The following is a 25023-nucleotide window of genomic DNA, read 5'->3' as shown; positions in this document are numbered from 1 at the left end:
GCCTCTGGTTGGCTGGCGTGGGGTGACGCAATGGCACATGGCCTGCTACCATTGGCTGTGGCGCGGGCTCCGCCCCCCGGACTGCAGAGCCGGCGGAGGGCGCACGTCTTACGCAGCCGGCGGCAGCGGCGGCGTTGAGGAACCTGAGCCTGTGGCGTCCGCGGGCTCGGTGGGTTGTCTCTTCCTCCTCCGCGGCCTACGTGGGTCTGGATCCTTCCTTGCCCGCTCGGCGGCCGTGCGTTTGCAGTCTGCAGACCCCGAGCCTGACCCCTTCTCTTCGTATCCGGATCCGGGCTCCTCCCCCCCTCCCCAAGACCGGGGTTCCGGACTCCTCCCCCCAAGACCGTCCATCCGACGTCTTCTCCCGCAGTATTTAGGAATCTGATCCATTCTACTTAATTCCGCTGATCCAGCCCCTAAGAACCATATCCCGACCCTAAAACAATGGGCTGACTCCTACCCCCTTGCCGAGGATCCAGGCCACCTCCCCCCTGCGGGGACGAGGATAACTTGTTCCCGTCCAGGAATTGCAGAATAGGCTCCTTTCCCCAACTATCTCCCCTCCCTCTGCCTTACCCCAGTCTAGACCTTCTTTTCTTATAACACAGATCTGGGCTCCCAGACCCGCGGCACCTCAGAACCCACGCTTTTCTTTCCCACTTGGCTCCTCCAGCGAACCCTCCCCATGTCCTGTGTCTACAGGTCCCCAGCCTGGGAAAAGATGGCCCCACGGGCCCCGAGGGGCCTAGCCCCAGCTCTGCTCTGGGGCCTGAGCCTCTTCCTTGGCCTCCCAGGCCCGGTCTGGGTCCAGCTTTCTCCGCCTCCCAAGTCTTCTTCCCCCACTGAGCCCCATCCATGTCATACCTGCCGGGGACTGGTCGACAGTTTCAACAAGGTGGGTGCACCAGCAGTGTAAGAGGAGGGGGCTAGCTACTATTAGCACAGGGGTTGAGAGCTGGGAGCTCTGGCATACAAGTCTGCATAGACTCAAGTGTCCCAGCTTGGTTACTTACTGGTTGTATGGCCTTGGGTAGGTGCCTCTCTGTGCCTCAGTTTCCTGGTCAGTGAAATATAAGTGCTAGAATGTGCCAGACACTGTACTTAGCTATTACTAGTTTTCTCCATTTCCAGGGCCTGGAGAGAACCATCCGGGATAACTTTGGAGGTGGAAACACTGCCTGGGAGGAAGAGAAGTTGTCCAAATACAAGGACAGGTAAGGAAGAGGCTGGAGGGGTGGATTTGTATATCTAACATCCCAATCTGTGCTCTGCTGGTGGAAGCCTAGAGACACTTGGGGAGCACTTATTCAACAAATGTCACTGAATATCTATAGGAGAGCACTAAACAAGCCAAGCAGAATTCTTTCTTCAAGGAGCTTCTATTCTAGTAGAGGAAACAGTGAATAAGTAAATAATGTCTTATTAGGTGAATGCCATGGGAGGCATGGCATTCAAGGTATGACATTCGAACAGAGACCTGAGGTGCAGAAGCAAACAGTGCGACAGTCGGGCAAGGGTTTTGGACAGAGCGGGACTGAGCTTGGTGTATTTGAGAAGTGGCTGGATTTGGAGTGAGCAGAAGGGAGAGTGGTGGAAGGTGAAGGCAGAGAGCCTTGAAGGCCGCAGAAAGGCATTCAGATTTCATTCTGAGTGTAGCGGGAAGTCATTGGAAGGTTTGGAGCAGGAAAGTGATGTGGTATTATTTGTACCTATAAAAGGTTACTCACACTAACAGACTATAGGGGGCCAAGGTGGAGGAGCAGGAAGACCAATTGGGAGGCTAGTGCACAGTCTAGGCGTGACGGTAGTGTTGGACCTGGTGAGAAGGGGTCAGATTCTGGGTATATTTTGCAGATAGACTGATAGGACATGATGATGGAATCATTATGGGGTGTGAGAGAAAAAGTAGAATAAAAGGTGCTCACTGGGTTTTGGGCCTGAGCAACTGGGTGAATCGTGGGACTGTCTTCCGAGATGGGAGAAACGGGTCTGGAATCAGACGTTCTCATTGAACATGTTGGGCTGAGATGTCTGTTAAACAGTCAAGTAGAGTTAGATTTAGGAGTCAGGAGTTCAGGGTAGAAGTAGGGCTGGAAACATGAATTTGACAGTTATCAGCGTATAGTCAGTGTATAAAGCCAGGGGACAAGATGAGATTTTATTGAGAGGAGAGGCCTGAGTCCTAGGCCCTCTAGCTTTTCAAAGTCAAACTGGAATTAGACCAGGTTGTCATTTCTGACCCTTTGTAGCTTAGGGTCACCTCTCTGATCCTCAATTTCCTTATCTGTAAAACGGGAGTATTAATGCCAATCCTATTTCATAGGATTGTGGTAAGGATTAAACTATGATACGTCCTAGAAATAAAAGTTTCGTTATTACGTAACACTGGTCATTTTCCTTTCCCTCAGTGGGGCTTAGTTGCCTCATTTGGGAATGAGGGGATTGACCAAAATAACCCTAAGGGCACTTCTAGCTCTCTAATGGTTACTGTTTTTTTGTTTTGTTTTAAATCACCTCCTATATGCCAGGCACTGTGCCAGACCCTTTAAATATATAATATAATACATTGTATGTGTAAATCTATTTTAAAAAATTTTTTATTGTGGTAGAATGCAATAACATAAAATTTACCATTAGAGATAGTCAGTATATTCAGGTTTTGCAACTATTGCCATTATCTAGTTCCAGACTGATTTCATCCCCCCCAAAAGAAACTCCATCCCTATTGAGCAGTCACTCTTCATTCTCCCTCCTCCCAGCCCTTAGCAACCACTAATCTGTTTTCCATCTCTATGGATTTGCTGATTCTGTTGGAATCATACAATATGGCCTTTTATGTCCGGCTTCTTTCACTTAGCATAATGTTTTCAAGGTTCGTCCATCTTGTAACAAATATCAGTACTTCATTCCTTTTTAAGGCTTAGTAATCTTCCATTGTATGAATAGATCACATTTGTTTGTCCGTTTATCAGCTGATGGACATTTGGGTTGTTTCAACCATTTGGCTACTGTGTATAGTATTGCTATGAACATTTGTGTACAAGTTTGAACACCTGTTTTGCATTTTCTTGAGTATGTATCCAGGAGTGGAATTCCTGAGTCATGTGGTGATTCCATGTTTAATTTATGGAGGAACTGCCAAACCGTTTTCTACAGCGGCTGCACCGTTTTTCATTCCCACGTGCAATGTAGGAGGGTTCCAGTTTCTCCACATCCTTGCTAACACTTGTTATATGATATATTTTTAACCACATCTACCCAGCAAGGGTATTATATTCTGTTGTACAGATGCAGGGACTGAGCTATCTTCCAGTCAACCTAGAGGAGAGCCATTGTCCCCATTTTACAGATGAGAAAACACGTTCAGGAGAGGTTAAGTTACTTGCCCAAGGTCACAGTACTAGATTGGAACCCAGGTCTCCCCAAACCAATACCCCTTCCATTGTGGCCTCTGGCCTTTGACATTATCTGGCATGAGGTGGGGAGGGGGGAGATTGTAAAGAGGGTGGTGGGTGGGCTGGAGTGTGTTCCTACCACCCATCCCTGTCTGGTCAGTGAGACCCGCCTGGTAGAGGTGCTCGAGGGCGTGTGCAGCAAGTCGGACTTCGAGTGCCACCGCCTGCTGGAGCTGAGTGAGGAGCTGGTGGAGAGCTGGTGGTTTCACAAGTGAGTAGCGGGGGCCTTCCTGGGAGGGGCTGAGGCAGGGCCGGCTGGTAAGGCAGAGGGTGGCGAGCTAGGGGCTGTGTCCTCATTCGGCTCCTTCCTCCAAACCCAGGTGTGCTGAGGACTTGCTGGGGGGCCCAAGCTCTCACTCTGAGCTGCAGACTGCCCCTCTGTCGGACGGGGAAAGGGCAGCCTTATGGGTCTTACGCCCAAGACGGGCTGTATCACAGATCCTGTGGGAGGTTGCGGGAGACGGCAGCACCTCTGACACTGTCTCAGCCCCCTCACCATCCCTCCGCCTCAGGCAGCAGGAAGCCCCAGACCTCTTCCAGTGGCTCTGCTCAGATTCCCTGAAGCTCTGCTGCCCCTCAGGCACCTTTGGGCCCTCCTGCCTTCGTGAGTTTTTCAAGTTCCTCTTGGGGGATGGAAGGGGACTGCTGGGGCCGGGGATCCAGTCCTGGCTCGGCCCCTGGCTGGCTGTGTGAGCTCAGGCTGCTCATATCACTTCTCTGGACCTCTGTTCTCGCCTGCCTCACAGGGCTGGTGAGATGCACAAATCCATGGGGAACGGCTCTGAAAAAGGATATGGGGTTAGACTGAGTCAGATGCGGCCGTGGTTTCTGTCATGTATTTAAGAAATGCCCCCCCTCACCAGGCATTTCCCATGTCTGGACTAAGGTGACCTTCCTAGGGACGGGCAGGTGCTGCTGAAGGCCCTGTTGTCACCACCTTTTTCTACACACAGTCCTGAGGCAGGAGCTGAACTTAACTACCAGCCCCTTTTAGAAAAATCTCTCTCAAAGCTGCAGATACAAAGAGCTAGCAACAAAGATGGTCAATTCAGTTTTTATAAAAGAAAAGATTTGTAAATAACCTAACTGTTCCACAATGGGGTGTTGGTTAAGTAAATTTCATAGTTTTATGACAAAATATTATGATGTCGTTAAAATTGTTTCCTCTCCAAAAATGCTTACTAATACGGGGAAAATATTCTGTACGTACAAGGTTGTATTTACGATCCCACCTGGTCTGGTGTCTGCCCACAGCCTGTCCTGGGGGTGCGGAGCGGCCCTGCGGTGGCTACGGGCAGTGTGAAGGGGAAGGAACTCGAGGGGGCAGCGGGCACTGTGACTGCCAAGCCGGCTATGGGGGTGAGGCCTGTGGCCAGTGTGGCCTCGGCTACTTTGAGGCGCAGCGCAATGCCAGCCATCTGGTATGTTCGGGTAGGTAGTCAAGAGGCGTGGCCTTGGGCAGGGGCATGTGGGGTACCTGTCTGCCCACCCTCATACTTCCCCCATTCTACCCAGCTTGTTTTGGCCCCTGTGCCCGCTGCTCAGGACCTGAGGAATCAAATTGTTTGCAGTGCAAGAAGGGCTGGGCCCTGCATCACCTCAAGTGTGTAGGTGAGTGGGGCCCTGCCCTAGGTCTGGAGGGGTGGGCAAGGTCTTGGGCTTGGTCCCCCATCAACACACACATCTCTGGGCTAGACCAGTCCAGTCCCCATCTTCATAGAGATATCAGCCTGGTTGGGAAGGCAGAAAAATAACCAGGCGCTTACAGTATAGACTGATCGTTGTACAGTGAGAAATGTCTCTCTTCCAATTCAGTGGTAGTGGGGAATCAGAGAAGCCTTCTTGGAGGAGGTGTCACTTGGGTCAAGTCTCGAAAATTGAAGAAGGGTTAACCCGGAGAATGAGCATACTGAACTTGGGGTCAGGAAACCTGTGTGCGAGACGAGGGTAAAAGCTAAGCTGCTGTAACAGAAAGATCCCCAAAGACTGTGGCTTAATGAATTTAGAGGTTTATTTTCATCTCATATCACAGTCTGGAAGCCAGTGGTCCAGACTGGCAGAAAAGCTCTGCTTGTCATAGTCATTAAAGACCTAGATTCATTCTGTCTTACTGGACAGTCATCCCCTTGGGTGTTGAGGCTGGATCACGGTCACCTCTATGTATCATGACCTGGTATTCAGGAAGTGCGAAAGAGAAGAAAGTGCACGGAGGATCCAAGTCTGTTGTATTAAGGCCAAGTGAAAAGTGGAGCACATCACTTCTGTTTACAACACGTTGGCCAGAACTGAATCACAAGGCCACACTTAGCTGCAAGGCAGATTGAAAAACACAGTCTCTAGCTCGACAGCCCTGAGTCCAGCTGCACCTCTGCATCTGTGTTGGTGGACAGCCTGCAGTATCAGCCACACTGTTTAAGCCTGGGCAAGTCCATTCCCAACAACCCTGGCCTCAGCTTCCCTGTTAGTGAAATAGGGATTGAAATCCCCACCCTACCGGCCTCTTTGCAGACATTGATGAGTGTGGCACAGAGCGAGCCAGCTGTGGAGCCGACCAGTTCTGCGTGAACACGGAGGGCTCCTATGAGTGCCGAGGTAACTGTCCGCTCCTGCGGGGGAGGGGTGTGGGGAGGGTAGAAGGAACTGCTCCACGCCTTTCCCCCAAAACCGCCGCGTTCCCAGGTGCTGGCACCGCCCCTCGCCCCCCCCACCCCGCCCTAGGCCTCTTCTGGAGCAGGGCTTCCCCCAGGCATACGGGCAGCTCGCACCCTTGTCTGTCCTCTCCCTTCTCCAGACTGTGCCAAGGCCTGCCTGGGCTGCATGGGGGCAGGGCCTGGCCGCTGTAAGAAGTGTAGCCCTGGCTACCAGCAGGTGGGCTCCAAGTGTCTCGGTGAGTGTCCTGCCACCTGGGAGCGTCTCATCCACCACAAATTGACAGGGGCCGAAATGTGGACGGGGCGTGGGAAGGAAGGGTGGAATGTTGCCTGCGTCAGCACAGAGCGGGTGTCAGGATGTGAGTGAGACCAGAGTCGGGTGCTGCCTGTGGGACCCTGGCAGTCAGGGCTCTGACCTCTCCTTGGCCTCCGTCAAGACGTGGACGAGTGTGAGATGGCGGTGTGTCCAGGAGAGAACGAGCAATGCGAGAACACCGAGGGCAGTTACCGCTGTGTCTGTGCTGAGGGCTACACACAGATCGAGGGCGTCTGTGTGAAGGAGCAGATCCCAGGTGAGCCCCAGCTTGGCCCCAGAAACCTGGGGAGGGGAGCTCCTTATCCAGGGGGAGGGCAGGCAAACCCCTCCTTCAGGCAGCTGCAGGCCCTGGCCCACCTGCACTGCCACCCAGCCCTCATGAGGCTGCACTGGGACCCGAACCCCACCTCTGACCCCCAGGGTGGCTTTTGGTGACCCCACACCTCCCAGGGTAGAAAGGAAATCGGACTTGGTGTCATATCATTCTGTGCCCACCGAGTCTCTTGCTTCATCTGCCCTCGCCCCTCCCGAGGGCTCTTGTAGGCCGTGGGGGTGACGAGACACAGGACAATCGCAGTGGTGACGATAGCGACCACTTCCACAGTTCCTGTGTGTCACACGCTGTTCCGGGCATATTGCACGTATTCACTTATTTCACCCCTAAAACAAATCCAGTGCTGTAGCTATTGTTCTCATCCCCATCTTGCATAGTGGAAGCAGGGACACAGAGACATGAAAAAACTTGTCCAGGGCCCCATGGCAAGCAGGTGGCAGAGCTGGGCGTCACATCCAGGCACTCTGGCTCTGCAGTGGGGCTAGTACACATGCTCTGACCCAACTCTCCCACGTGGCCTTGGGCAAACCTCTTCGCCTCTCTGCGCCTCAGTTTCCCATCTAGGAAGACAGGGATAATAAATGCCCGTCTTGGAGTTGTTCTCAGCGGTAAATGACACTGTGTGCTGGTGTGCCAGGCAGGCGTGTGGCAGTGATGATCAGGTGTGTGGGAGGCTCCAGGAACGGGGGGTGAGTGACGGGCACGGCTCTTGCCCAGAGTCAGCAGGCTTCTTCTCGGAGATGACAGAGGACGAGCTGGTGGTGCTGCAGCAGATGTTCTTCGGTGTCATCATCTGTGCGCTGGCTACGCTGGCCGCCAAGGGTGACTTGGTCTTCACCGCCATCTTCATCGGGGCTGTGGCAGCCATGACCGGCTACTGGTTGTCAGAGCGCAGTGACCGTGTGCTGGAGGGCTTCATCAAGGGCAGATAATCCCTGCCACACCTGCAGCATCTCCTCCTGCCCAGGCTGCCCCCAAGATCGGGACTCTCCCACCTGGACACTTGAGGCACTTGCTTTATTTTTGAGTGCGGTAAGCACCCTCTACCCACCTTATGGAGCAGTGCAGACACCTGGGCCTGGGCAGGTGAGGCCCTTGGGTGAAAAAGTAGCCCTATAGGTGGGTGCCATGAGATCTTGGCCTTGGGGCACTGGTCAGACTTCACAGTGTTGTGAATTTTTTTAAAAAGTGTCTCCTCGTTGTGGCTGCTCGTGAGCTTTGGCCCCCGCCCGGGATGTGGGGGGAGGGTGTCCCTTCACAACCCCCTCCTGCCAGCTGCATGCTGTCAGCTCCTGTTCTGTCCTCACCCCCTTGCCCCTCAGGCACTGATATATTTATTCATCTCAGGAAATAAAGTAAGGTCTTGGAAAATGGAGCAGCTTGTCTTACTACCTGCCCCCACCCACCATGGGTTGGCCTAAGCTACTGAGAGCCCCTCCACCCTTGGGGAAGTTTCCTAAAACCCTGGGAAACTGAGGGTATCCTGATGGAGGAGCAGTAGAAGGAGGACAAAGGAGAGGGTTGGCCCTGAAGTAGTGTTAAGAGAAGGGAGATGGGATGGAGGAACCAGGCTCAGGAGTGGAACTTTCTCAGTTCAGTACCAGCTATCATTTGCCCAAGGACCCTGACAAACGACTTTCATCTCTGAACTTCACTCTTCTCATCTATAAAATGGGCATGATAATGCTTCTCACTCAGGCTTAATGTGAGAATTAAGGTGATGGACGTGAAAAGCTGAAGACAGCGTACAGCAGACAGATGTTCCATGAAATATCGCTAGCCATCATTTCTAAAGTCTCCAAGGGTTGAGGGCCCTTTCCTTTGGAAGTCCTCCCCTCCGCAATAAACACAGCACTTGAAATCACTGGGGGTGGGCATATCCTCTAAACAGGATCCTGGCATGGCCGGAGGGAGGCTTGAGCCAAGTCCTAAGGGTTTATTTCTTTGGCACAAAGAGGACAGTCTGGACAGTCGAGCCTCATCTTCACACTGGAGAGTCTGGATGGGATGTTAGGGCACCTGGACCCTGTTCCCCATTCCCAAATACGTGCATGTCCACCCTGTATTCCGCATAAATCATGGCCTCTGTGCAAAATACCCGCTGAAAAATAGAGATATTTTAAAAAAACAAAAATCTGGGGGTGGGGGTGGGTTCGTGTCCGGCTGTCTCCGGAGGCTGCAATCAGTTGGGGCCCAGGAATACTCCCGGAATGTTTTTCAAATGCTCAGCATCCCAGAAGGTCATGCCGCGGTAGGGCCATCGAGGGCGGGGCCCTGGTTCTGAGTTTCTGGACCCCCTCAGAGCTCGATGGTGTCACTGGAGGCGCTGCGGGAGTCTCCGGGCTTGCATTGAGTCTGGATCCCATTCTGGGGCTCCCCGGGCCGCGCGGGACCCGGGGCAGGAGCTGGGGCAGGCAGTAGCTGCACCGTGCTGGGCAGCTCATCCAGGGGCAGACTGTCCATCGACGACAGCCCGTGGCGCCAGGGGTTCCAGCTGATCTTGAGCGAGCCCCGTGAGAAGCTGTCCGCGGAGCTGCCGGAAGCCGCCCCTTCAGGCTCGTCCGCTACATGTGGTGGGACCGGGCCGCGCACGCGCACGTCGCTGAGCGACCGGCTGCGGCCGCGGAGGAGCGAAGAACCTGCGCCGTCTAGCTCGGCGTCGGGGTGGCTGACCCGGCGCGGCCGCAGCGCGCCCCCGGGCGGCGGGGAGGCCAGGCCACGGAGGCCGCAGCGCCGGAAGATGCTGTCTCGCACCAAGTGCTCTCGGAAGAGCGCGGCGTCGATGCTGCGGCTCAGGTTGATGGGTGATGGCGGCCGCAGGTCCAGCTCGCTCATCGATGGCGCCGGCCCCATGCTGCTGCGGGACAGTCCCGGGCCACCCAGGGGACCGCGGCCCAGCGACGCAGCCGAACCCCAGGCGCCTGAACTGGGCGTGGCTGGAGGCCCACCCTCCGCCGGGTTGCGGATGAGGCTCTTGCTAATGTCCAGGGTACCTGCGCCGACGCTGCTGGGCCCCGCGTAGCAGTTGTTGGGCCTCTCGGGCACCTCGCTCTTGCCGGAGGGCGCAGGGCACGCCAGGCGCAGCAGCTTAGCCCAGCAGGCGTGCTCTGTGGGCGGCCTGGGCCGCGCGGCGGCCAGAGCGGCCAGCGCCAGGGTGAGCGCCCACGTCAGCTCCAGCAGGCGCAGCCAGAAGTGGACGCCCCACCAGGCCCACGAGAAGTGGCCCACCCGGCCGGGGCCCGGGTACAGCCAGAGCGCGGCCGCCAGCTGCAAGCCACTGGCCAGCAGCCCCAGCGCGCCCGCCACGGCCAGCAGCCTCGGGCCCGGGCTGGCATCCCAGCCCCTCGGCCCGTCCAGCAGGCGGCGACGGCACAGGCAGAGCGTGCCCAGAGCCACGGACGCACCCCAGGCGCACGATAAGCCCTGAGCCAGGAGGTTGAGCGCAGGCCTCGCCGACAGCAGGTCTGTGGCGAGCAGCCCCAAGACGTGCGCCAACGCCAGCGGTCCCAGGAGGAGAGGGTTCTGCAGCTGCTGTGGCAGCCCCGCGCCCAGGCCGAGCAGGGTCAGGGCCGCCAGCGCGGTGAGTAGCAAGGGAAAGGGCAGATTGTAGAGCACCAGGCCGGCGCGTAAACCCAGTCGTGCCTGCGAGCCATAGGGGTCGGTGAGCATGTAGGCGGACCGCAGCCCCGACGCCACCAGCACCAGCACCGCCGCCACCAGTGCCAACCGGGGCCCCGCAGGGGCGGCTGCCAGCGAGGCCAGTGCCAACAACGCAGGCAGCAGGAAGAGCACCCCGACCCCGTAGACGTGCAGCTCCCAGGAAAAGCTCAGTACCCGCCGCAGGGGACCCCAGCGCAGGGGGGGTGAGGTGGCGTTGGCCGGGGGGCTGGAGGCTGGGACTGATGCCACGGAGCTGGCGGAGGGCTCCGGAGGGGGTGGCTGGCCCAGGGCACGCTGCGTGGTGACCCGAATGAGGCCCCGGCGTGACGTCGAGGGGGCCTGGACGGGGGGCGCTGGGGGATGGCTTTGGGGGCGCCCCGGCCACTCCTCAGCTTCATCTGCAACAATAACAATATTAAAATAGCCCTTTGAAAAGTACTTTTGATTTTCCATCATCCTCCAGTGTGGTGAGCAAGTTACTTAACTTTTCTAAGCACATCTGTAAAACGGGGATGGTAACAGCACCCCTCCTCACTGGGTTGTGGTGAGGATTAAATGTTTAGCACAGTCCCCAACACCCAATAAGTGTTAAATGGATGTGACCTATCATTTTTATTAACATTCCAGCAGCTCTCAACGGGGACTACATATTAGAATCACCTGGAGATCAACTCTATCAGAATTCCTTGTGCTGGGGCCTGGGCATTGGAGTTTTTTAAAAGCTCCTCTGGCGAACTGTGGGAGTTGGAGAATCACTGCATTAAATATACCCATGTATACTTAAGAATTTATATTTAAGAATTTCCTAGCCCCCAAAGTGCAAATGACTTCTCCCAGAGTACCCAGTGAGTAGTAGTTTATTATCCTAAGTTGTTTGAAGTTGTTGACCATTTCCTTTAAGGAGGTGTTTGTCCCCTTTCACTCCCCAACCCTCGCATATGTACCTCACACAAGTTCTTAGGTATTAGAGTACCCGATCTCCCCAACCCCTGAGCCGTGCCCTCACCTGGCTGCAGGGCTCCTACAGGGCTCTCTGTTCCATTTGTAGTTGGGCCAGGGTCCGAAGGGCCAGGGATGAGGGACTTGGGGGTACCTGGGGCCTCCACTGCTCCTCTCACCCGCTGGGGGGAGATGGGGTCTGCTCCATTCATTGCTGCTATCTCTGAAATAACAAAAGCAGTCATTGCTTTGCCTGACCCTCCAGCGTTCCCCAAAATCTAATCCCCCAGGAGGGAGGCACCATCACCCTCATTTGCCAGAATGAGGAAAGCAGGACCCAGAGGGATCAGAGGTCACACAGAAACTGGGGCATCCAGCTGCCCTAGAACACTGCCCGTCCCAGCCCTGCTCAGCACCCTCACTTTGATACCCACCTGGCTTGGGCTGCCCATGAGGAGTCTCTGAGGCTGGGAGACCTGAGGGCTGGGGTCCTGATGAGCCCCTAACATCAGGGAGGTCAGTCTGTTTGGGTGAGGGACTTGGAATACTGACTTCCCAGGTCTCCCCATCTCCAGCCTTCTTGGGGAGCTCCACGGGCAGCTCCTCAGCAGGAGGAAGGCTTCTGGCCAATGCCAGGTCCGGCTGGGACCCAGGCTCCTGAGACGATGCCGCCTCAGCTGGTGATACTGAGCCAACATCAGGGGCTGCTGGATCCTGCTGAGTGAGGAGGGGGCCTTGAGCTGCCTCCTGGAAGTCCTCCTCCCTCCCACCCTGTTCTTGCAGCCCTGGCCTCATGACAGTGCCTGGGTGTGGTGCAATGGTGTGGGGAGGGCCCTTGTGGTGCCAGGGGGATGTCTCTGAGACCCCGATCTTGGCTTTGGCCACAAGACCCTCATCTCTAGGTGGTCGCTGTCCCACTTGGCTTCCAGGCTGCCCTGGGGTGGGGGGAACCGTGGCTAGCCCGAGTTGGAGTCTGGGAGTTGTGGGGATGAAAGTGAGATGGGGGATGCCCACTGGATAGGGGGCTGGTGCTTCTTGCTCCATAGATTCCTGTGATTCAGGAGGTCCTGTCCAGCCCTGAAAAATTGGCCCTCGAGCCACCTGGAGGTCATCAGTTACTGGGAGTCCTTCTCTCTGCACCCCGTGGGATGCTTTAGGTCCATGCAGGGCTGGGCCAAGGGAGTCTGTGGGCCTCTCAGGCACCTCCTCAGCAGGGACCTGGGGGACATTGGAGTTCCAGGGGCTCTCATCTCTGGGCTTCTCCCAGAAGAAGTCAAAGGCCTGGGGCTCTGTGCCAACAGGGCCCTTGGGGTGGGCTCCTGGGGTCAAGTGTGGTTCCAAGTCCTCAAGTGGCCTGGGAAGGCCCCGGCCCAGGGCAGAGCCAGCCCCCAGGGACAGCAGCAGGAGGCCACACACACAGCCCCAGGGGCTGGGAGCCATGGTCCGCTGTGATGCCTGGGCCTGGAGCCCTCAGCTTCCAGTCTTCACAGAATGAGCCTGAAAAAAGGAGAGGGGGCTGGCTTGAGACGGGTCTCCGTGGCTGCCCCAGGGAAGCTGGTGGGAAAGAAAGGAGGAATCCTCCTCCTCTACCCGCCCCTTCCTCTTCAACCTCTTCATGCCGCCCAGAGTGACCTTTTAAAACTGCATCTCTGGTCATGCCACCTGCCCTAATTCGAAACCGTCAATGGTCCCCATCGCCCTCACGAGAGAATATAAGCTCCTCTCCTGGCCTTCCAAGCCCAGACCAGGGTGCTCACCTCACCCTCAACACCCACGGAACTGCCTGGCGCCCCGCCTTTGCTTCTGCTTTTCCCTCAGGCTGCAATGCCCTCTCCCTTCTCCTTCACTTGCTGATCACAATGACCCTATGAAGTAGGCACTGTTATTATTACCCATTTTACACATTTAGAAACATAGACAGTATGACTTGCCCATGGATACATCTTTTTTTTTTTTTTTTTTTTTTTTTTTTAAATCCTATTTTTGAGGGCCCAGGTCAAATATCAGAGAGGTGGAGAGGGAGAGAAATACACCCGTGCCTTTGAGGAGTGACCTGGGTTTCAATCCCAGTTTCACCATTTCCTGAGTGAGTTACTTTTCCCCTCTGCATCATGGTTTTCCCATCAGTAAAATGGGTATAATAGTAGTACCTAACTCAAAGGGGCTCTTATAAGACATAACAAAACACAGGATGGGCCAGGCCCATAATTGGAGCTTAATAAGCATTGGAGCCCTTTTACTTTTCCTTTTGTCCAGAAAGCTTTCTTTCCCACCAGCTCCCTTAACTATGTCAACAAATAATTGGAGGACATACTATGTGCCAAACCTTGGGGATAAAGCAGTGAACAAGATTGACAAGATACCTGCCCTCATGGAGCTGGTGTTCTAGGTAAGAGACAGACAATGAATAATTTTAAATAAGGTGAGCTATGGAGAACATAAAACAGGGTTAAGAGATAGAAGGAGGGGGGGCTACTTTACCCAGGAGTGCTAGAAAGGCCACTCGGGTGATATTTAAGCTAAATGCTGAATGGGAAGAAGGAGTCAGCCATTTGATGATATCCAGAAAAAGCATCTGGAGGAGGGAACAGAAAGTGCAGAGGCCCTTCAGCAGGAATGAGGAGCACGGCAGATTCAGGAGAAAGGAGCAGAGGGAGATGAAATCAGGAAGGGGGGCCTTTCTCAAAAGCCAGGAAAAGGCACCTGCATTTTATTCTAAGTGTCCCAGGAAGCCAATGGAGATGTTAAGCATGGGAGTCATGAGATCTGAGAAGTGTTTTAAAAGGGGGAGAGAGGCTAGTGCAGAAATACAGGTAGGATATGATGGTGGCTTGTTTCAGCTTGAGTATTTATTTCCCTGACACTCCCTCTACCCTTTCCTGTCACACCAGTCACATAGTATAATAATCTCCTCTCTCCCCCACCATCCTGGGGCTTCTCAAGGGCTGCATCTGCGTCTTTTATTTCTTGTCTCCAGCCACTGCATATGCCTGGCCCAGCTGGATATTCCCTTATGGTGCCGCTTCCTGAGAGTCCCTAATGGAACCAGGAGGCAAGCGGGACCCCACGGCCAGGAAAGGGGGACCAGGAGAGGGGGCCATTGGCTGTCAGAGCCAGTGCCTGGGTGTGTTTAGGAGCAGAGGCCCTGTTCCCTTCCTCTCTGGGAAACAGTTATGCTCAAAGACCCTTGGTGGCTCACAGACACCTTGAGAAGCCGAAGAAAACTCCAGGTGCGCTCCCCAGGCAAGTGTCCAGGTTCACCAAAGCTTGTGGGTAATTTTAGGGGGAATCAAAGACCCCTTAAACCCATTCCCCAATCTGCCTCATTAGTTCGTTTCTCAAACATTCACCGAGCTCGTGCTCTGCTCCTGGCCCAGGCTCGGTGCTGGGGACCCAAAGAGAAGGCTCAGTTCCAGTGTGGGGAGTGGTGGTGAGCTGAGGGGGAAGGACTGGAAGGCCACTAACACAGGCAGTGGTTAATAATAGTACTCCTGTGTTGAGCTCTTACCCACTTAGACTCCTGTGCTAAGCTTAGCTGCTTGTCCTCGATTTTATCCACCCCTCCCCACACAAGCTGGTGTGGGTATACCCATTTCATAGGGGAAGAAAGCAAGGTTCAGAGAGGCTGAGCAACTCGCCCAAGGTCACACAGGCTGCAAATGGCCATACTAGGGTCTGTGAAACCCGCATTGGCTCATTTTACACAGGGGGTCCGAAAAGCTTTGCAGAGGAGGAGACAGCAGAGTTGGGCCTTCAGCGATAAGCATCTACCATCTACTCACCACCCGCAATCCAAGAGATGTAGTCACCTCCGGATGAGAAGGGGTCTGCACAGTCCTGGTTTCCTGCTGCTGAAGAGATTTTTTGTGTGTGTGGGGGGGTGTTCTCCCTCCCTCAGGGACTGGGAAGAGGCCGGCCTGGGGGCAGGGCGAGGGCCGCCGCAGGGCAGCCTCCAGGAGCTGGTCCATCTCAGGTTACCTCTCCTTTTCCTCCATCTCCTCTCCCCTGGCTCCGCGCCTTCCCGCAGTGTCCTGGGTGGGGGGTGCACGCTGGTGCAGGCCCTGCCGCTCGCATCTGAGAGGGGGGCTGCAGGCCATGCTCCCTGCCTGGGTCCCGCTATCACCCCCGCCCTAGTCCAGCTCCTCACCTGGGCGCCGAGCTGGCAGCCCCCGCGTTCACCTTGCGCGCGTCCCTGAAGCCGCTTGCCGCGCCGCATCCTCCGAGATGCTCAGACTTGGCTAACAGAGCCCGGCGCTGCCGATGGCGGAGCCCGCCCACAGGAGCGCCATGCCCGCTTAACCCTTTCCCCTTAGGGGTGGATTCTTCTCCCAGTCCTGACCACCCCTCTCTGAGAGATTCTCAGGGCTAAGAAGGGAACTGAGGTCACCTCCGAGGGATGTAGAAATCACTTCCGCAGCATCCCCGAAAACGGGGCAGCCAATCTCTGTTTGCATACCTCCTGGGATGGGGAGCTCACTTCCTTAATGTCTCTAGACCTATATCCTTATAGGGCTACATACATACTACATACGGACCTACAGGTAAATCCTACCTACAGCTCGATGTGTATCCTTCAGCTTTTTCAAGGCACAGCCATATATACTTTTTAAATAGAAAAGAGATCATACTGTACATGTCGTTCTGTAACTTGCCTTTTTCCCCTTCACTTTGCAATATATCCTGGCACATTTTCCATGTACATTTCTACAGATCCATCTCATTTCTTGTATTCAGTGTTGAGAACTGCAGCATATGATCAGCCTGTCATTTTTATTTATCTGGTTCGTGAGGTTGGACATGTAGATTGTTTCTAGCCTTTTGCTAGCAGGAATAATGAGGCAGGGACATGCTCGCATAGACATCTTTGTACACATGCACTAGTGTACCTATCAGATCATTTCCTCCCTGAGGCATGGTTAGGTCAGTGGGTCTGCACATCTTCAGGTCTGTCTGTCAGAATGCTCCCGGTCCCGCTTTGAAGACAGCTCCTGATGGACTAAGTCTCCACCATTAGGTTCAACCCATTAAGAGGAATCCACACAAGGAATACATGTGGTCATTAAGTATGATGTAGAATCTTTAATGGCATGGAGACATGTCCAGAGTAGATTGTTGTTTATTTATTTAAATTTCAGTCATTTGAATTATAAAAGTAATATGTGCTGATTGTCCCAATTCAAGCAACATAGAAATGTTCAAAGAACACATGAACTGTCTTATCCTTGGTCTCTCCAACTCTGCCCCCCAGATATACCCATTGTTAACACCATTCTGTTTTCTTTGCATCATATAAAATAAATATGTGCATGCATTTCTACAAAAATGGGATCATACTATGCCTATTATTCTATAACTTTGTTTTGCCTTGAGCAGATATATGTTGGAAACATTTCGAAGGCGATACATACTAGCTCCACCCTTTCTTTCAATTAGCTGCACAGTATTGTATGATGTGGATGTACCGTTAGTTTCGCAAACATTCCCAGTATTCCCCTACTGATAAGTAATCAGGTGGTTGACAGCTTTTTTTTTTTTCTCCTAGAAACAATGCTGCAGTAAGCATCCTTACATGCTAATATATACATCATTAATTCTGATACTCCAAATTCTCTCAGATAAGTATTTGTATGATCCCATTTTTGTTAATATCTGTCAATCAGTCAATCAATCATCTATCCTATCCCTAAATATTAGAAGGTAAATAGTGGGTGATGCGATTTTTATCTAATTTTGCTTTTCTGTTTACCAATGTTTAATACAATCATGTATTTCTTTTGTGATCAGAGATAAGAAGGATAAATATCATTTTAAAAAGAAAGAAAGATCCTTCCTAGGTTTGAGCCGAAATCTCTCTCCCAGTGTTTTCCTACCTGCGTCTCTCACAGAAGAGCAATACTCACCCATTAGTTGTGTCTGACATGTTGCAGTTTGAAGGGTGTTCAGTCCCTAGTAGCTGATAAACGGTGGAGACTGAATCCAGCTTTTCTGACTCTGGGAGAGGGTTCAGGCTTTCCCCATTTCACCATATCATCTGACCAGCTTTACTGTTTTTCTTGTGGGGACCCCTTCAGGATTGTAAAGTCATTTCTCATTTCTCTAGAATTTTCTCCTTCCAGGCCAAACGCTCCCAGTTCTTTTAGTCTTTCCTCGAAGGACAGGGTTCTGGGATTTCACCATTGTGACATCTCTCCTCTGTTTCCTTTTTACCAGGTCAACGATGTCCTCTTTAAAGTATAACTCTTGGAACTGAACCCAGTTGAGAATAAAGCTTTCACCTCCCCTTTCCTAGATTCTACTCCTCTATTAATATGGCCTCACCCTAAAGTAATGTTTCTGGCAGCCACATCACTTTATTGCCCAGTATTGACTAGGTCTTCCGCATCTTGTTGTGTCCATTTGGTCTCTTGACCCTCACTGTAGGATGCTACATTTATTTGTTGTTTATTTTATCTTGTTAGATCTAACCAGTTGTTCTGATCTTGTGGGAAGTTATCTAGATCCTGATTCTATATGTAATAGATAATTGGCATTTTGGGGCATTGTCCAAGATCTCTCTTCCTGACAGTATCCTAATTTCCTTTGAGGGACCTCTGTCTTCTCCCCTGTGGGCAGTCTTGGTGGGAGGACAGTTCTAGGGGTGCACTACAGAAGCTGCGGGGTCCAGGTCCCTCTTCTCAGTGCCTCCTGTGAACTCTCTAATGAGTCTCCTTAGAGATGTCGAGATTCCCTGAGCAGGTTTGGAGCTGGCTTGGTTCCCTTCCTCAGTTTCCCCCAAGGAGGGCAGGGTGTGTGTGCGTGGACCACCCATTCATGCCCCTGCAGAGTCTCACTGCCTTGACAGTGCCCAACCCCCCAATCCACTCAGGATCCTTTCGCTGCTCCCTGGATACCTCTTTGGAGCCAGAAGCCCCAATCCCATTGTGTTTCCACACCATGGATTGGTAGGGCTTTTGAGATCACACACAAAGGCAAGGGATATTATGATCCCTTTGCCCAGAGGCCAAGATGAAAGCTGATCCAATGGAAAGAGGAGACTGACGGGGGGTGGAGGTGAATGTAAGTGGGGAGCATGGGGTGCCAGGTGTAGGTGGGGAGTATCCTGACTCTCAGAGGAGCTCCTAGCATCATCCTGGAGACTCTGGGACAGCAAGAATGGGCAGGGGATGATTCCAAGCTTCTGGGGGATGGTCAGTAGCTCTGTTTACCAAGTGCTTAGTCTGCCAGGAGCTGTGCTACACAGCGTACATGTATTATTCTTTTTAATTCCTGACAGCAACCCTATATATTATTATGCTCTCTATTTTACAGGCAGCAAGTCCAAGCTCAGAGAGGTGAAGTAATTTGTCCAAGGACACACAGCAAATAAGAAGCCAAACCATAAGAGCCAGTGATCTTAAGAGTGATGGCACCATCCTGCCCCTCTGGAGGCATCTCAGAGAGAGAAGGGAAGATGAAAAACCCAGGCCTTCCAGGTGGCTCCAACTGTGCTAGGAGTTTGAGTCTGAAAATAGGCCTCCAACTGGGATCTCTCGAAAGGACAGCAAACCACCAGCGTTGGGAGTTGTTGGGAGCTAACCTAGAGTACCTGGGAAGTTCCCAAGGAAAGGGAGAGAGAAGGAAAAGGCAAAGGTGAGTCACAGCAATGATGTCGGGTGCGGTGGGGCGTGGGCGAGATGCTGCCGCCTGGAGGACATTCTTTGTGTTCTGCCCGCTGTCCTATCTCTGAGGACAGGAACAATTATACCCTTTCACTCAACTGGCCAAATTAAGCCTCAAGGGTTCCTGCAGTCTTAACTCATTCCTTCTCAGTTTTTAGCCTCCGCGGATACCAACTAAATGAACCCAGTCTTTTCAAAAAACATATTTTTTTGTTGTTAATAAGTCTGATTATCCAGTACACACTTTAAAATCAACTGTTCCTTATTTCATTCCCTCTCACTCCCAATTCCCTTCAACTCTTTCTGATTATTCCTTCTGGTTTTTATATGTATTTTCTAAGCGTCAGATTTATACTGCTAATGTTAATTTGTTTTTTCAGTTTTAGATTCTACCAATTGACTACTACAAAGGAACGTGAAGATTTAGCTCTCATACTGCCTTCCACGTTTTTCTGCGCAGCCTTTGTTTATATCATAAGTCTGCATTTACAAGAATCACGAGACAAATTATTCAGGCTGAGTCAGGAGTGTACCGTGATTATAATTCCTTTGCTAGATGTTCTGTTTTTCCTGGGGTAAGTGTTGCTTGGTTTTTTACTTGCTTAATTTTCTACGCATCTATCACGAATTCATCTATCTATCGTTAATTCCCCTTAATCTTTCCTTGAAGCGGAAAAATAATCTAAAGATTTGGTTTCCCATCCAGATAAGAATACTTTCAAAAAGACTCACAGACTTCTGTAACAAATACGTGGTTTCTTCAACAAATAAACAGCTTGAAAAAAAGCAGGGGGAGGGGAAAATGTTATAAAAGAGACTTAAGAGACATAGCAGTCAAATGCCACATGTGGGCCTTGTTGGGATCCTCACCCAAACAAACCAACTGCACAGAGGCGTTTTAAAATACCTGGGGGTGGTCTGAACATTGGTTGGTCCTTAGCAGACTAAAGAATAAACATGTTTGGACTAGGTGAATAACGGCATAGTGGGTCATGTTTTAAAAATTCCTTATCTGTTAGAGCTACTTACTAAAATATTTATGTGTGAAATGATATCGTATCTAAGATTTACTTTTAAAACACTCCAGGCAAAAAAGCGGGTTTGGAAGATACATGAAATACTGGCAAACTGTTGAGAATTATTCGTTATCAGTGGAGGGAGATGGGTACGTCCTTATACTATCATCTCCACTCTTGTGTATGGTTGAAATTTTCCATAATAAGAACTTTTAAATGAAAAAGAAATTCACAAAGAAATGGAAGAAAGGAAAAGATTGCACAGGGTTGGCTGTGCATTTTGTGAGCTGGTTGCTCACAAAAATAAATTTAAATAAAACATTTTATGTATTGGGTACTAGCCCACTTTGGAGGGGCAGGGATACAGAACTCAGGTTTCTGAAGCCCACTGACCTTCCCTGGCTGCCCCAGAGCCCGGGAGATGGGGAGGTGGGACCAAGGTGAGAGCAGGGTCAGCAGGAGGGGTGGCAGGGCAGGGGGTTAAAGCACAGGAGAGGCTCAGGGACATGCTGGCAGACCCCTGACACCCCTCTGCACCCAGCAGTCGCAGATGTCTCCTCGATGCCCTCCTTCTGCAGCCTGGATCGTCTACAAGAGCCTCTCATAGCCATGACCATGAGAGATCTTGATGTCAGCTGCCAAGGGCTTATGATCCCCCTCTCCTACTTAACAGTGAGGTAATTCACATGACATAAAATTCACCTATTTAAGGTGTACTATTCAGTGGGTTTTATTATATTCACAAAGTTGTACAGCTATCATTACAATTTTATTTTTTATTTCATTTTTAAAATACATTTATTTATTTATTTATTTATTTTTGGCTGTTGGACCTGCGTTGCTGTGCGTGGGTTTTCTCTAGTTGTGGCGAGTGGGGGCTACTCTTTGTTGTGGGGCGAGGGCCTCTCATTGCAGTGGCTTCTCTTTGTTGCAGAGCACAGGCTCTAGGTGCGTGGGCTTCATTAGTTGTGGCACGCAGGCTCAGCAGTTGTGGCTCACAGGCTCTAGAGCACAGGCTCAGTAGTTGTGGTGCACGGGCTTAGTTGCTCCATGGCATGTGGGATCTTCCCTGACCAGGGCTTCAAGCCGTGTCCCCTGCATTGGCAGGCGGATTCTTAACCACTGCGCCACCAGGGAAGTCCCTATCACCACAACTTTAGAACATTTTCTTCTTTATTATATTTTTTATTATTGAAGTATAATTGATTTACAATGTTGTGTTAGTTTCATGTGTACAGCACAGTGATTCAGATATATATACACACACACACATATATATACACATATATTCTTTTTCAGATTCTTTTCCCTAACAGGTTATTATAAAGTATTGAGTATAGTTCCCTGTTCTACACAGTAGTTCCTCGTCAGTTATCTGTTTTGTATATAGTAGTGTGTATATATTAATCCCAAACTCCTAATTTATCCCCCACCCCTTTCCCCTTCGGTAACCATAAGCTTGTTTTCTATGTCTGTAGGTCTATTTCTGTTCTGTGAATAAGTTCATTTGTACCTTTTAAAATTTTTATTTATTCATTTTATTTATTTATTTATTTATGGCTGTGCCATGCAGCATGCGGGATCTTAGTTTCCCGACCAGGGATAGAACCCATGCCCTCCGTTGGGAGCACGGAATCTTAACCACTGGACCGCCAGGGAAGTCCCTACCATTTTTTTTTTAGATTGCACATATAAGTGATAGCATGTATTTGTCATTCTCTTATCTGGCTTACTTTACTTAGTACTGTATGATCATCTCTAGGTCCATCCATGTTGCTGCAAATGGCATTATTGCATTCTTTTTTCATGGCTGAGTAAGATTCCATTGTATATATATAACACATCTTTCTTATCCATTCATGTCGACGGACATTTAGGTTGCTTCCATGTCTTGGCTATTGTAAATAGTGCTGCAGTGAACATTGGGGTACATGTATTTTTTGTGAATTATAGTTTTTTCCGGGTATATACCCAGGAGTGTGATTGCAGGATCATATGGTGATTCTATTTTTAGTTTTTTAAGGAACCTCCATAATGTTCTCCACGGTGGTTATACCAATTTACATTCCCACCAGAACATTTTCATCACCCCCAAAAGAAACCTGTACCCATTAGCAATCACTCCCCATTTTCCTCCTCGCAAGCCCTGGCAACCACTAATCTATCTTTTGGCCCTATGGATTTGCCCATTCTGGACATTTCATAAAAAATAGGATCGTATATGTGATCTTTTGTGATTGTCTTCATTTAGTTCCACACTTCATCGCATCATAGGTTGTCAGAACTTCATTCTTTTTATTACTGAATGATATTCCATTGTATGGATATACTGTATTTTATATATGCATTCATCGGTTGATGGACATCTGGGTTGTTTCCACTTTTTGGCTATTGTGAATAATGCTGCTGTGAGCGATGGTGTACAAGTTTTTGTGTGGACATACGTTCTCATTTCTCTTGGGATATCTGTCTAGGAGTGGATCATACGGAAACTTTGTTTAAGCTTTTGAGGAACTGCCAGACTGTTTTCCAAAGTGGCTGCAGATCTCCTTTTGGCAGATGGGGAGACTGAGGCCCAGAGAGGGGAAGTGTCTTATGCAAAGCCACACACTGAATCAGAGCAAGAAAGGAGGAGCTAATCATCTAAATGGCCTCAACTCCACCCCACTATGACCTCACTACCGTCTCACTCTCCACTTCTACCCCATCCACTCCTTTCCCTGCCCAGCAGCAAATCCTTTCCCATCAGTCCCTCCGCAAGGCTCCTGAAGCCACATCAAGATCAAGTTCGTGTCTGAGGGGTGACTTACAGGCTCTCTGCCATCTGGGCTTGCCTTTGCTTCATCACGTTTTTTTTTGTTTTTTTTTTTTAACTGCAGCTTTATAGAGATATAATTCAAATGCCTTACTATTCATTTAAAGTAACCCGGCGCTCATTACATCTTTTTATTCTCTACACTTCAGGGTCACCCAAGTCTTCTTTCGGTTTCGTGAAAACACCACCACCTCAGCTCTTGGGACCTTGCATACACTGTTCCATCTGCCTGGGATAATCTTCCCTTATATCTTCCCCTGGCTCTGTATCTAATTCCTTGTAATCCTTCACATCTTGAGATGATACTTTGCTGGGCCTCCCAGGTTGGATGACTTGCAGGACATTCCCACAGCCTCCCTCGGATTATCCCTGTCACGACGTGTGACAGTTTTCTGAGCCCTTAAGGTCTGGAGCGTGGCTTGCTCGTGTGCACAGTTTTGGGCAGATGGTCAATGAATGTCTTGTTTAGTGAACAGGAAAATCTGAAAATATCTAGCATGGCATGGGGCACGTTGTAGAAATCCAGTAAATATTTGCAGTCTTCATGGCCTACTAAGATAGGGCAGTACCTCCTTTGGGAAACATTCCAGGTTATTAAAGGGTAAAACATGATTGTTTTTTCTTTCCTGGTACCCCTGCCACCTTCCTCTGGCAGCAACATCCCTATTTTCCTTTAGGGAATCATCCTTATCCCATTTTCATTCCTTATAGTTTAGGTAGGGCTAAGCATTTCCTGGAATGTGTACATGACCCAAATCAAGTAGCTTGACTTTTATTGGAATTTTAAGGGGTGCTTTTCACTGGGGTTACTAAGCTGGTGTCTCCATGAGAAGACAAACTACCTGATTGTAGAAAAAGGCAGACCTGAGAAAGCAACCAAGTCTTGATGATATCAGTGAGGCCCTGGCTACAGTGAAGACACTGACCACTGAACATTTTAGTTACTGAACCAACTTACATTCCTTTAAAAAAAATTGCTTAAGCCAGATTGAGTTCTGTTTCTATCACTTGCAGCTGCAGTATTCTTCACAGTTAGTAATCCCGCGTGTCTCACACATACACCCATGCCCATCACACTCCTTACAGACCAAACAGAGGAACCACACTGACTTTTGCCTCTAAGTGCAGGTTTACCTGCTGTCCTCAAATCTAAGTCATCATTATTTTTCTGAGCTGTGTCGTGCAACTGTCAATGTTTAGCCTTCCACGCAAGGTGCCTTCCATACCGCGATCAGTAAGTGGACATTTCAGGTTGTCCCAAATGGTTTCAGGTTCTAAGTCCAGGTTGGGGGAAAAGGTAGAACGCTCATCTAGCAGTCTGACCCAAATTAAACTCCAAGAAGCACACGTGATAAGGACTGTTCCCTGAACTTGTGAGCTGGTTCTGGGAAGAGCCTGCTAAAACAAACTTGGCTTTATTCCTTTGACTTGCTGGTACCAAGGAAATGTGCACTTACCACTGTGATGGGTCAGAAAAGTCTCACACATTTTACCCTCCTAACTTTGCTACAGGGAAAGGGACAAACTGTGTGTGGATCAAGAGGCAGACTGAAATGCTCTGAGGATGCCTTGTAGGAAAGAGGCTGACATCACTCAATCACCAGTTACTGTTCCCATTCCTGCCCTACCTGGACCTTTTGGTATATACCATACAACTCCCCCCAACTTGTCAGGGAGCAGTGAATTGTAGACATTTTAATCTGAAGGTCTTTGCTGGTTCTGTTCCCTTTGCTTGGGATGCCCTTCTACACTGCAGAACTCTTTCAAGGCCCAGGTCAAAGGTTAGCTCTCCTCGGAACCCTTGCTCCTTTAGTATTTTATTTTAGCAGCTCTTTTAAATATTAGCATTTCTTACCTTGGGTCAGTGGGTCACTATGAATAGGCTTTGGAAGGTCTATTAATGCTCCTGGGGTTACCCGAGAGGTCTGTGTGTCTGTGCCCATGTGTGTTACTCAGGAGGGGAGGGTCAGAACTTCCATCAGAGTCTCCAAGAGGTCCTGTGACCCAGTGAACGATTAAGAGCCACCAATTTCTTATGTGTCTCTCTTATGAGTTCCTGAGGGCAAGAGTTACATCTTTTTCCATCTTAGACTCTCCAGCACTGGTCCATGATAGACACTCATAATTGCTGGCAGAAGGCTCTTAGTGACCCACAGAGGCAACATTTTTACAGGCAAAG

General features: G+C 50.7%; 2 protein-coding genes across 3 annotated transcripts; one reads left to right on the top strand and one right to left on the bottom strand.

Moving 5' to 3' along the window:
• The first annotated feature begins 55 nt into the window (after positions 1-55).
• On the top strand, positions 56-8131 carry CRELD1 (CRELD disulfide isomerase 1). 2 transcript variants are annotated; one of them, XM_024764649.1, is made up of 11 exons: positions 56-169; positions 703-895; positions 1132-1214; positions 3556-3666; positions 3968-4059; positions 4710-4886; positions 4971-5066; positions 5964-6047; positions 6247-6342; positions 6544-6678; positions 7474-8131. In XM_024764649.1, the coding sequence occupies exons 2-11, from the start codon at positions 722-724 to the stop codon at positions 7686-7688; spliced, it is 1263 nt and encodes a 420-aa protein (XP_024620417.1). In that variant the 5' UTR covers positions 56-169; positions 703-721; the 3' UTR covers positions 7689-8131. The 2 variants fall into 2 exon arrangements, with proteins under 2 accessions (XP_024620417.1, XP_024620416.1); XM_024764648.1 differs by lacking the exon at positions 56-169 and having other exon boundaries at positions 686-895.
• A 923-nt stretch (positions 8132-9054) lies between these two features.
• PRRT3 (proline rich transmembrane protein 3) lies at positions 9055-12795 on the bottom strand. Its single transcript, XM_024764637.1, has 3 exons — positions 11790-12795; positions 11423-11578; positions 9055-10814 (listed from the first exon to the last, which is right to left on the bottom strand). The coding sequence occupies exons 1-3, from the start codon at positions 12793-12795 to the stop codon at positions 9055-9057; spliced, it is 2922 nt and encodes a 973-aa protein (XP_024620405.1).
• Between the last annotated feature and the right edge of the window lie 12228 nt (positions 12796-25023).

The sequence above is a fragment of the Neophocaena asiaeorientalis genome, unplaced genomic scaffold, assembly GCF_003031525.2.
Source record: "Neophocaena asiaeorientalis asiaeorientalis breed wild unplaced genomic scaffold, Neophocaena_asiaeorientalis_V1.1 scaffold230, whole genome shotgun sequence".
Lineage (NCBI taxonomy): Eukaryota > Metazoa > Chordata > Mammalia > Artiodactyla > Phocoenidae > Neophocaena > Neophocaena asiaeorientalis.
The sequence above is the reverse complement of the archived record's forward strand: the minus strand, read 5'-3'. Positions and strand labels throughout refer to the sequence as shown.

Coding starts and splice junctions, on each gene's coding strand:
- PRRT3 (XM_024764637.1), bottom strand. CDS start 12,795: ATGGCTCCCAGCCCCTGGGGCTGTGTGTGTGGCCTCCTGCTGCTGTCC. Junction 11,579..11,789: donor TCATGGGCAGCCCAAGCCAG/GTGGGTATCAAA, acceptor TTGTTATTTCAG/AGATAGCAGCAATGAATGGA. Junction 10,815..11,422: donor TGTAGGAGCCCTGCAGCCAG/GTGAGGGCACGG, acceptor TTATTGTTGCAG/ATGAAGCTGAGGAGTGGCCG.
- CRELD1 (XM_024764648.1), top strand. CDS start 686: ATGTCCTGTGTCTACAGGTCCCCAGCCTGGGAAAAGATGGCCCCACGG. Junction 896..1,131: donor TGGTCGACAGTTTCAACAAG/GTGGGTGCACCA, acceptor CTCCATTTCCAG/GGCCTGGAGAGAACCATCCG. Junction 6,343..6,543: donor GGTGGGCTCCAAGTGTCTCG/GTGAGTGTCCTG, acceptor GCCTCCGTCAAG/ACGTGGACGAGTGTGAGATG.